The sequence below is a fragment of the Solanum lycopersicum genome, chromosome 3, assembly GCF_036512215.1.
Source record: "Solanum lycopersicum chromosome 3, SLM_r2.1".
Classification (NCBI taxonomy): domain Eukaryota; kingdom Viridiplantae; phylum Streptophyta; class Magnoliopsida; order Solanales; family Solanaceae; genus Solanum; species Solanum lycopersicum.
Genome location: NC_090802.1, coordinates 58,933,599 through 58,945,802, shown reverse-complemented (window position 1 = coordinate 58,945,802; position 12,204 = coordinate 58,933,599). Strand labels below are relative to the sequence as shown.

Sequence of the window (12,204 nt, the reverse complement as noted above, 5' to 3'; positions counted from 1 at the left end):
TTCTGAACTACTCTAGAATATTTCCTACACCTGCAAAGTTAAGTTAGACGTTAATCAAATAGTAGGTGATCAAGACAAAAATATCAAATTGAATTTCAATATTACCGTAAAAGGTTAAAAAATAGTCTTCACCATTGCCTTAATCACATTATTCAACAAACTTTAATTGCACTGCATAGCAAACTTTGATTTGTATATTTTCGTATACAATATCGGTTTTGTATTTGCATATTTCGTTATATAAATAGGTCCTCCATTTCGGTCTATTTATATATTTTGATATACAAATGGAATTTCATGATAGAAAATATGAGATGTTTGCTACGAATTATAAACAAAAAAAACTATGACTATAACATTTAATTTGAATTAATAATTAGCTATTTCATACAATTTTCCTTAAATAATTTGGATTGAGTCCAATTTAGATAAATAGTTCTACGATTAGATCCATTTTGTATAGTTTGCCCCTAACAAAGAGGTACCCACATTCTATTTCTCAATTGCATATTTGCAACCGTAGCAGGTTCAACATTAGAAGGTAAAAAAAATATTTTATATGAAAGCATATATTTGAGGAAGAAATAAAGTACAAATTCTAATAGTTATTATTTAGTATTTTTTTAGTTAAAACCTTATCCCCCACTTTAAACATCCAACTACAAAATACATAATGCATAGTAAATTTGCAAGGCACAAAATGGTCAACTTTGTTATCCTGCAATGCTTTCTGATAATTGTATGAATCTTTATCAGATCCAATGATTCCCTTGGGACCAATTGTAGTCCCAATCGTCCCACCTTTGGCAACGAATTCTTCCATGGCTTCTCCTCTCATCTTCTTTCTCGAGTCTAAACTTCTCATCCTCATTCTTATTTCTATCTCTAGTTACTCGATATTACTTGATATTTCAGTACTTCTCCTTGTAAGTCAGGTTTTGTCGTTGTAATTTGATTTATCGTTTGGATATTTCTGTTGAAAAATTGGGTTTGTTTCAGCTGTCACGTTCAGTCTAGACCAATTATTCCTTGTAATTAGTTTGACATTGACAAAGTCAAATGACTTTTGGTAGGAAGGATGGAAAGGAAACTGTTATGGGAAAATTATTTTCATGAAAAATCAAACTTGTGGTATCTAGCAGATTCATCTTCTTCTCCTATCATTTTGATTACTTTGGACGTAATTCAACAGCAAGTTGTTTTAGTCAAGAATGGCGTTGGTTCTAGTTTCGTGTTCGTGCAGTAACCAAACATTAATTCTGATTTTGTTGCTCCATTCAGTACTGCTTGTGGGTGTCAAAGCACAGATGCAGCTGAATCCCTTATACTACGATTGTTCAATGCCCAATAATTATACAGAAGGAAGCAAATTCCAATCAAATCTTAACCGATTGCTGTACAATAATAGTAGCAATTCCATCTATACAAAAGCAAGTGAAGGAGAAGATCTTGATAAAGTTTATGGAGTATTCCTCTGTAGAGGAGACGTTGTAACTAAAGACTGCAAAAACTGCATAGATGTGGCAAGGGAGCGGATTCAACGTGAATGTCCGCTCAAGAAACAGGCAATTATATGGTTTGATGAATGTTTGGTCCGCTACTCTAATGTATCTTTCGCGTCAATATTAGACAGCTCGATTTCTAAGATCCTGTATGACACACAAAATGTTTCACAGCCAGAACGATTCATGGGGAATTTGAGTGCGATGTTTGATAATGTCATCACTCAAGCTATTACCATCAATCTCAATCTGAAATATGCTGACAATTCTGATGAAATTAACGATTTTCAAAGACTGTATGGCATGGTGCAGTGTCTACCTGATTTGTCAGCTGCAGACTGTGTCACTTGCCTGAACGCCGCTTTGTCTCAAATGAGTATCACACTCTTTGACACCAAAATACCAACAGGAGGCAGAGTTCTTCATGCAAGCTGCAATTTAAGGTACGAAATATATCAACTCATCGCCAGTTTACCGCCATTGACCAGCCAGGGCAACGAAGACCAAGGTGTGCAATCTTCTATAAGTTAATTGCATGCTTTAATTTTACCCTGAAGCCAAATTTCCCAGAAATCTATATGGAGGTACTGTATCTCACATGAAACTAATCACTTCAAATGTATATTATTTTAATCATAATCATATACTACATGGTCCACATCAAATGTTTGTCGTTTAAGTTTTTGGCGCACACTCTCAAAGAAAATCATCTTATGGCTGATTAGTGTGCATGTATCAAATATAATTTCTCCAACTTGTAGATAAGATAGTCACACATACTTTTAACACATCACGAAGTTATAGTTGAATTCAGCTTTTAATTGATCAACTGTTTCTTTTCAGGCAAAAATACTTCAAAGACAAAGCTTATTAGTATCATTACAAGTGTTACACTAGCAATTTTAGCTGTTGTACTGGCAGGAACTTGGTTTTATTTTCTAAAAAGACCAAGACGAATAGATAAAGGTAAATTTTCCTTTGACATTTTGGATTGAAAAGAAAATAGTTATAGTTTCAGCTAACCAATCAAAAGTTGAATCTTTACAGAGAGGAATGAAAAGAGTCAAGAACTTCAATTGCTTGACATAATAGGAGAAACACTTGATGAGAATGATGATTTTGGCTCAGAAAAGAAGGGGAGATCCAGAGAGTTTCCAGTTGTAAAACTAGACCTCATTCGAGCAGCTACGCAAAATTTTTCTGAAGAAAACAAGCTTGGAGAAGGTGGATTTGGTCCTGTGTACAAGGTAACAATTCCTATCATTCATCATGACCTAGGAAGTCCTTAAGTCTTAGTCTAGTTACTAGTGAATCTAGTCTGTAGAGGGGGTCAATTTTTCCATGATATTCTGGGTTATTTAGAGTGTTGTGTATATCATTCCAGGGTACACTACCATATGGCATAACAATAGCAATCAAAAGGCTGTCTAGAACGTCCGGTCAGGGACTGAAAGAGTTCAAGAATGAAGTTGTCTTAATTGCCAGATTACAACACAGAAATCTCGTGAGGCTCTTGGGTTGCTGTTTAGAGGGAATCGAAGCACTGCTTATCTATGAGTTCATGCCCAACAAAAGCCTGGACTTCTTCATTTTTGGTTTGGCCTTGACTAATTTGGCATATTAGTATACTACAAAGAAGCAACTAATTTACTAACTACATAATTTTTTTTTTCTCTATAGAATCAAGAGAAAACAAGATTCTGGATTGGAGACAACGTCTCCACATTATTAAAGGAATAGCAAAGGGCATTCTGTATCTACACGAGGATTCTCGACTAAGAATCATTCATAGGGACCTAAAAGCAAGCAATGTTTTACTGGACAAAGATATGAACGCCAAGATATCAGACTTTGGAATGGCAAAGATGTTTAGCTGAAATCAAAGAGAAGCCAATACAAATAGAGTTGTTGGAACCTAGTAAGATCATGAAAAAATGCAAAAAATCTATTGGTACAGTAAGATTGATGCTAAGAACCATTTTTTACTTTTGCCATTTTTGCAGTGGATACATGGCTCCTGAGTATGCTATGGAGGGACTTTTTTCTGCTAAATCAGATGTGTTCAGCTTTGGTGTTCTGTTGCTTGAGATAGTAAGTGGAAGGAAGAACAATAGCTATGTTTCCGAATATGGTCAGAGTCTCCTTAATTTTGTAAGCATATTTCTTCTCCATTTTTTTTAATTTCTGGTTATTATATCAATTTCAACATACATACAACATACTAAAACTATGTTGATAATTCAGGCGTGGAAGTTGTGGCGTGAAGAGCATGGATTAGAGCTAATGGACCCTTGCTTATCGCAGTCCTGTGTGACAACTGAGATAACAAAATGCATCCATATCGGACTACTCTGCGTTCAACAAGATCCAGCAGATAGACCTACCATGTCCTCTGTAGTTTTTATGCTGGAAAACAACACTAAAACACTTCCACAGCCATCACAACCTGCATTTTCTATTGGGAGACTTGCCATGAAATCAGCTGAGCCTCAATCTAATGATCAGTTGTGTTCCGTTAACGAGGTCACTTTATCTATACTATCACCCCGATGACCATTAATATTCGATTGGTGACACATGACATATGTTGAATTTAATGGTTACCATTTAATTGACCACAGTAAATCCCTAACCATTGTTGAGATATCAAGTACTCCATATCAATTTAGTTCCACAGATTGTTATAATCCCACATTCTTAATTCTTCCTGTCCATAAATATAGTAAAAAAATATACATCTTCCTACGCAAGATCTATATCCTTATTCTGCTACCTTGTCGATAACTGAACCGTTTACTATCAATAATCGATAACCAATTAACCATATTTAACAATTTTATAACAGTTTAGCATGTATATACCCTCAAAACCGAATGACAAACAACCATACTTGAAAGTCTTAATTATTTGGAACAAAATAGTATCAATGTCAAAAGTCTTCCTATAACTCAAAAAGTTCAAAATTTTATATGATTTTTAAAAATATTTTAAGTTATTAATTACTGTGAGTTATAATTTTATGCGATTTTGAAGTAATATATTATTTCGTTCTTCCAATTTATGCGACATATATATAATTTCAAAAATTAATTATTTTTATATCTTTTAAATATTTTAAATTGTTACTTATCGTAATTTGTAGTGCCTTTTACGTAATTTTTAAATAAGTTTTGTTATTTCTCATGTCCCAATTTATGTTGTATCGATATAATTTTAAGAGTCAATCAGTTTTGTTTGTCTTTTAAATTTCTAAGTTGTCAATTATTGTGATTTACAGTACCGTTTACGTCATTATCAAATGATATGTCATTTTCTTTAACTCATTTTATGTGCCGTCACTCGTAAAATTTTGAAAGTCAAATAGTCTTTTTTATATTACTTCTAAGTATTTTAATTTATTAAATTATTATAACTTAAAATATCTAATTTACAAATATATATAACAAGCTTAAAAAAAAAATGTAAGACAAAATTAACAGAAAAAAGTGAAGAATTTTGAAGAGGCAGCTATGTGTTGTATATATTATTTTAAAAAAATTTACGTTATTAATTATTGTGATTTATATTATTATTGTGCTTTTAGTATTATTTTTATAAAAAAACATATGTTTCTTCTTTTGTCCTAATTTATGTGACACAATAGAATTTAGAGAGTTAATCATTTTTTGATATGATTTTTAAATATTTGAATTCAATAATTATAAGAATTTACTTATATATATATTTTATATGATTTTTAAATATTTAAATTCAATAATTATAATAAATATTTCAATTAATCATTATATGTTATTTCTTCTATCTCAATTTTATGTGTCTTTAATAGAATTTTGAGTGTGAATAATTTTTTAATACTATTTTTAAATATCAGTAATGAACAATATAATATCATTTAAATGTAGCCTTAGTAATGAAATATGGAATATTAAATTTATTAGTTTATTTTATTCTACTTGATCTCAAACACAATAACAAAGAAAGCCTAAAATAACTAAAAAAAAATGAATAAGTACTAAATATGTCTTATCGTTATAAATCCATTGAATAGTGGATGATCATTTGGTTTATTCATGAACTACTAAATTCATGTATATGTATTTCGTAGATGATATGAATCCCCCCTTTTGGATACAATGTAGATAACTATGTATCTACTAGCTAAATAACATTTGAAAGTGATATCTCAACACTATAAATAGAGATATCACTCTCCATTTGATATACAGATGAGACTAATATACATTTGAAAAAGAAGAAAATTCCTCTTCTTCTGTCTACTTCTCTTGTCTTCTTCTGATTATATTCTTATAGCTTGATTTCATAACACTTAAAAAAAAAAAAGTATACCATAAATATTATTGATGGAATGTGTTGATTTGAGTAAGTGCTAACGTCAGCACTTTAATGCCTTTAAGACATAAAAAAAAAAGTTCCATTCAATATGTTTACCAATATGTATCGGTAAATTTATCGTAAAAAAATATTTCTTTTGTTTGGTATTGTTTGTCATGATTTTTATTTTTAGAGTTAAACTATAACAATTTTAACTAACGTTTTAAGATGCATTTTTTTATCATATTAATATGCAAAAAAATGTAATTTATAGTACTTTTAATATAGTTTTAGAGTATCTAATATTTTCTGTTTAAAATATCAAATTAATGTAATTTTTGAAAATTAGTCAAATTAACGTTCGATAAACGTAACATGACAAACATTTCTGGAAGAGGCAAATAGAACTTTGAAAAAGTAGTGCATTATCAACAAAAGGACACAACAGGAACTAGAGGGGGAAAAAAATGATAGATACACACAATATCAAAAACAAATAGTATAAGCATTGACAGCAAATATAAAGCATAATTAGATAGTAACTTACCAAATTTCCTGTTTCTACGAAGCAAGCATGTTGACGAACAGCTATACCAATTTTTCTTTTTGTAGGGAAGCAAGCATGTTGACGAATAACTATTTCCTAGAATCTTCTATATATTAGCAAATAAAAGTTTTTTTCCTTCTTATTGGTCCATATTTCAAACGAAAATAGACTCTTTAACAACCACACTTTCTTGTATTTTTTAAATTTAATTCTCTTTTTTTTTTTTGATATTTTCAAAAAAATATATATACTATTTTACTCTTTATTTATTAATATTGAGTCAATATTTTTGAAAAATATAATAAGTAAATATATTTAAGACTTTATTAATTAATAGAAATGAAATGATAAATTTATTATATTAATAATTATTTTTTTAATAGGTGTATTAAGTTAAAATTTGACAGATATATAAAAACGAAGAAAGTATCTCAAAAGTTCAAAAAAAAAATCTATTTATTTTCGGATCATTTTCATTTTGAACTTTTGACTATTTATGCTGAGACTGTCGGAAAATAAAAAGGCATTTCTCCTAATGTGGACCTTTAATAAAGAAAGAAGGTTATATTTGTATTCTGGCTATTAAAAGAAAGTTTAAAGTAGGTCAGAATTTAATTCATTGATGTTTACTATATTCTAATTTATTTGTTCTTTTATAATTTTGAAGTATCTAATAAAATATTTTTATTTATTTATTCTGGACTTTTGGCTAACATATCAAACAAAAAAGAAAATTTGATTCAAAATATCTTGATACAATTTCTATATATCAAATAGAGTGAACTATGTTTTTATGGGTTGATTTTGTCTTCCTTGCACGTAAATGACTTAGGATCGTATAATTTGTTGTCATAAAAGATTATTAATTTTTACTTGTCTATTATTTTTTAAAAAAAAGTGATTAGTTAAGATGGTGTCATGTAGGTCGAAAAGGATTATTAATAAAATAAGTTTAGGAGGGTAATAGACCTTTATTATATAGTATAAGTATGTCTCTAAAATTTCAAACGTAAATTGAGAAGGTATTTGTGCATTAGCCCTTTTTTCAATAATAAAGCGTTTTCCACCTTGAAAAATAATTCTAATTATGATTTTTTTAAACTAGACAAATCCTAACATTTGTCTTCTTTCTTTGCGATCCTGACTAATTTTCACAGATTAACTTTAATTTTATTTTTATCTTTAATGAAAGGAGATGAATATTTATTAGAAGTAAAATGGAAAAAGCAATTCAAAGGAGAATAAGTAGTAAGTTTGGTATTGATACTAAAAATTGCTTACTTTTAAAAACACATTCTTAAAATAGCTTTTTAGAAAAGTGTTTTCGTAAAAAAATAATTTATATTTGACTAATTTATTTGAGAAGTGTTTTTCATAAACAAATTATATTTGACTATATCTTTTTTTAAAAAATATTTTTAGAAATCAAATCACGAGAAAAAAAATATCAATGTACTTTTAATATTAAAATTATCTTACAGAGAGAAACTATTATAAATATCTATAATTGTTATTTTTATTGATTCAAAATGTATAAGTTCAAATTTTCAATCAATATCACACCTTTTTTTTTTTTCAAAAGGGCTGAAATCTCTAATTGTTAATATTTTTTCCCTTTTCCTAATCTTGCAAAAATATTGATGTTTAACTTTTTTTAATTCTGCAAAAAAATATGTAAAATGATATTTAAAATATTAATGTATAAACTTAAAATAAGAAAACAGCATATAAAAATATTTTTGGGACCAATAGAAAAAGTCATCGATCGAAGTGGGTGTATGATGTTTTCTTTTGCCGTCCAATTTCCGGTGTCAGATGACAATAAAGTATCGCTTGGTATAAAGATTCATAATTCATTAATTAATGATGTAGATATTAGCATAGTAGGTATAAATAGAGCAGAGATAAGTAATGCAAAATTTATTTTTATTAAATGTTTGATTTATTTTTTTCCACCTTATCTTGTGTTTGGATTAAAGCTCTATAGAAAATTATTTTTCAATTATATTCTTAAATTATTATGTAATTGGATCAAGGTACATAATTATCGGATAATATTATTTTTTATAACCTTCTAACTAGCTATCGAAAGTACAATTTAGTTTCTTGTTTGTAATTTTTTTCACTTGAATTATTTGAGTTGAGAATGAATAATTGTCATTTTAATGAATTGATCACTCACAAAAAGTCATTTTTCAATTAAAAAAAAATAAACTATCTATTTTTAAAATTGAAAAATGGTCAACAATGATAAAATTTAATAAACCATCTACATGTACAATTGCAAGTTTTAGTTTTAATATTTATGTAAATTTTTAAAATTGATTAAATACAAATAATTAGTAAACCAAGCAAATATATATATATATATACACAAACAAACACACACACATTCAATTTAGATCACAAACTTCATATACAAATATACAACTCACGTTTTTTCAAACTTTGTATTGAATTTATTAGTAACCAACAACTCTCTCTAAATAATTTGTAAGCTAATTTATTTAAATAAACTTACTAGTAGAAATATAAATCATAAAATCAACAAAATACACAAAATGAATTCGATTCAAATTTACTTGTTTGTTCTCTTAAGTATCCTTGTGTGCATCAAAGCTGAAAAGATGACTTACATGGCAAGCTATTGTCCAAATACAACTAGTGGTTATGCAGAAGGAAGCAAATTTCAGTTCAATCTTAACCGCTTGTTGTACAGATTATTGTACAATAATGCTAGCAATTACATCTACGCAAATCCTAGCGTAGATGAAGTTCATGGATTGTATCTCTGTAGAGGAGACGTTGCGCCCAAAGACTGCCAAAACTGTATCGACATGGCTACTGAGAGGATCCAACGCGAATGTCCGCACAAAAAACAGGCAGTTATATGGTATGATCAGTGTTTGGTTCGCTATTCTGATATACCTGACTTCGCATCCACGTTTAATGTCTCGTCTTATTATTGGATCGATTACAACTCGGAGAGCTTTTCATGGACGACGCAAGTGAAAGGGATTTCAGATGCAATGTTTGATAACCTTACTCCTAGAGTTACAAATGATTTGAAATATGCGGAGAGTTTAGATGAAATCACACCGTTGTTATTGTCTCAGAAGTTGTATGGAATGGTGCAGTGTATACCAGATTTGTCAGCTGAAGATTGTCGCGCTTGCCTCAAGGGTGCGCGGTCTGTAATACCTAAATCTGTACCTCGTGAGTGTAGAGTTGTACATGAGAGCTGCCATTTAAGCTATCAATTCAAAAATGCTGAGAAAGGGAGCGCGGGAGCACCACCACCGCCATCACCAACACCGTGGGACAAAGACCAAGGTAATAACAACATCTTCTCGTTTACTACTTCTGTTTTAATTTATTTGTCTTGATTACTTTTCTTTTTTAGTCCGTTTGGAAAAAGGTAGGACATTAGTTCTGAGTTAAGATCGAGATTAGTTAGCCGCTTAATGAAATGATTAGAGATAATCCACTGTTCAATTGAAAAAGGAAAAGATGTTTTCCCAATTCTCTACTGTTCCATTGGCGAAGCTTGAGCTTCAAGCCTTCGTGTGGAAAATTTAACATAAAATTAAAGGGCATTTTAGTATATTATACTTCACATATAATATATGTGGTGAAATCAGGTGCTAAAAATAAGTTAGGTAAATATAGAATTTTTTTTAAAACTAAGTCATTATATAAAACAATTTATCAAAGTAATATATTTTTCTAAAATTTTACAAAACTAGTATAAACGTATTTCATGGTAACGTTTTAAGGTGTATTTTATTTTTAAAAAACTAACAGCATTAGGTTGATATACGTCACTGTAAGTAACGTTTTACTTTTAAAACGTTATTTTCAGTAACGTTTTACTCCTAAAACGTTACTATGAGTAACGTATATCAATCTGACGCAATCAACTTTTAAAAAATAAAATATATCCTAAAACGTTACTATGAAATACGTTTATACTAGTTTTTGTAAAATTTTAGAAAAACATATTATTTTGGTGAATGACTTTATATAATGGCTTAGTTTGGTTAAAACCTCGGTAAATATGTGATCTCAGTTAATTAAATATTTTATGTAAATATTTTTAAAATTTGGTATAAATATTACCTAGGGTTCAGTTTTTTTTATTAGTGCAGTCACATGCTAGAGTTAATGGCACAAACAAATTGAAACAAAGGTTACTTGTTAAGTTGCCTGTAGTGATTTTACTTCTAGATATGGAGGCCTTAAATATTCCCGCGTCTTCCACAGTAAACTAATTACTTCAAAAAGATCAATTTTTAAAGAGAGAATTATTGAAATTATTTATGAACTTGGGGTAACTAAATACACCCCATATATTTCTGATCTGGCACATGATTTTGCAAGTGGTTTGAACCACTTGTAGAACATTTAATTCTTAATAAAAAGTAAAAAAAAAGGTGTTTGTCTAGTTTCCGGTGAGACCTTTGATTTTGCGAAGGCCTGAGGTCTCCGTCTTCTTTGCTTGAAGCTCAGGTATTCTTCCTTTACCCACTTATGTGGTGAAAATATTCCTCGTGAAAATTTAAAGATATTATTTTATTCATGTTGCAAGATTGGTGTATTAAATTTAGTTAGTCAAGTAAAATGATGTTTTTAAGGCTATAAATACTTCGAGAATGAAACTAATAATTTAAGCTAAATTAACACGATATATTTTTATCACTTCTCTCATTTTTTATAAAGAAAGAAAAACTTTAAAAATATTAATCTTTGACATGCTATTTTGTGTTTTCAGGGGAAATTACTTGGAATACCAAGGTTATCTGTATCGTCATAGGTATTATAGCACTGCTGGCCGTTGTATTGACAGGATCTTGCCTTTACCTTAAGAGAAGAAATAGAAGAAGAACTGAGAGAGGTAACACAAAATTAAAATTATTGGTTTAAAAGAAAATAATACTCTCTCTGTTTCAATTTATGTGACATATTTCAGATTTTGAAATCAAATAAGTTTTTTTATCAATAATTTTTCATATATCTTTTAAATATTTTAAACTGTAAATTATTATAACTTGTATTACTTTTTACGTAGTCTATATATATATATATATATATATATAAATTTCATTTCAAAAATTTCGAAGATTAATATATATAAAGTTGAATATTTGTAGAGAGGATGCAAAGGAGACGACTAATTCAATTGCTTGACATGGAAGGAAACTTACTTGATGAATTTTAATTGATGGATTTGATTAAGTTGTTATTTTGTTTTAATGTCAATTTTTGTTCTGCTTCTTGCTATTTACCCCTCTTCTTGTTGTGTGATTACAGGTGTGAAATACAATAAATCTCTATCTTTTCCTTGTTATATTTTTCTTTTGGTATAGAAATGATTTTATTAAAAAAAATCAATATCGAATCGATAACTTAGTAATTCTTTTTATCAAACCTGGTCGTAATCCAATAACCTAATAACACTTTTTCGATTCGATATCAATCAATTTTATTTTTGCACAGCCAAAAATGCTTAGATATATAATGCAAAAATATACAAGTCAAGTATTAATATGAACTTCAACGGCAGTATTTTCCATAATCTTGTCAACAATATTCAAATTAGTTGAAGCCAATTCTTTAGTGGAAAATAATTTACTCATTTGGTTTCCATCCTTCAGATGCTCAACTATAGATTATTTGCTCAGAAAATCACTAATTATTAATTTAAAAATTACTCAACTATAGAACCCATTGCATTACTAATCGAAAAACAAAATTATTAGATACAAATCGAGTAGTTATTTTTTATCATCTCTTACTAAATTATTTAGATGAATATCTATTTAT

General features: G+C 28.9%; 3 protein-coding genes across 3 annotated transcripts; all 3 read left to right on the top strand.

Moving 5' to 3' along the window:
• Positions 1–1,073: 1,073 nt before the first annotated feature.
• LOC101262201 (cysteine-rich receptor-like protein kinase 25) lies at positions 1,074–4,252 on the top strand. The gene is made up of 7 exons (XM_004236502.5): positions 1,074–2,010; positions 2,346–2,468; positions 2,550–2,749; positions 2,887–3,097; positions 3,183–3,420; positions 3,506–3,653; positions 3,747–4,252. Exons 1-5 carry the CDS (start codon positions 1,212–1,214, stop codon positions 3,377–3,379), a joined length of 1,530 nt encoding a protein of 509 aa, XP_004236550.2. The 5' UTR covers positions 1,074–1,211; the 3' UTR covers positions 3,380–3,420; positions 3,506–3,653; positions 3,747–4,252.
• LOC138347708 (cysteine-rich receptor-like protein kinase 44) lies at positions 3,513–4,055 on the top strand. The gene is made up of 2 exons (XM_069296018.1): positions 3,513–3,653; positions 3,747–4,055. Exons 1-2 carry the CDS (start codon positions 3,513–3,515, stop codon positions 4,053–4,055), a joined length of 450 nt encoding a protein of 149 aa, XP_069152119.1.
• Positions 4,253–8,857: 4,605 nt separating the features above from the next.
• LOC101258643 (putative cysteine-rich receptor-like protein kinase 9) lies at positions 8,858–11,728 on the top strand. The gene is made up of 3 exons (XM_004236269.4): positions 8,858–9,714; positions 11,153–11,275; positions 11,532–11,728. Exons 1-3 carry the CDS (start codon positions 8,943–8,945, stop codon positions 11,597–11,599), a joined length of 963 nt encoding a protein of 320 aa, XP_004236317.3. The 5' UTR covers positions 8,858–8,942; the 3' UTR covers positions 11,600–11,728.
• Positions 11,729–12,204: the final 476 nt, after the last annotated feature.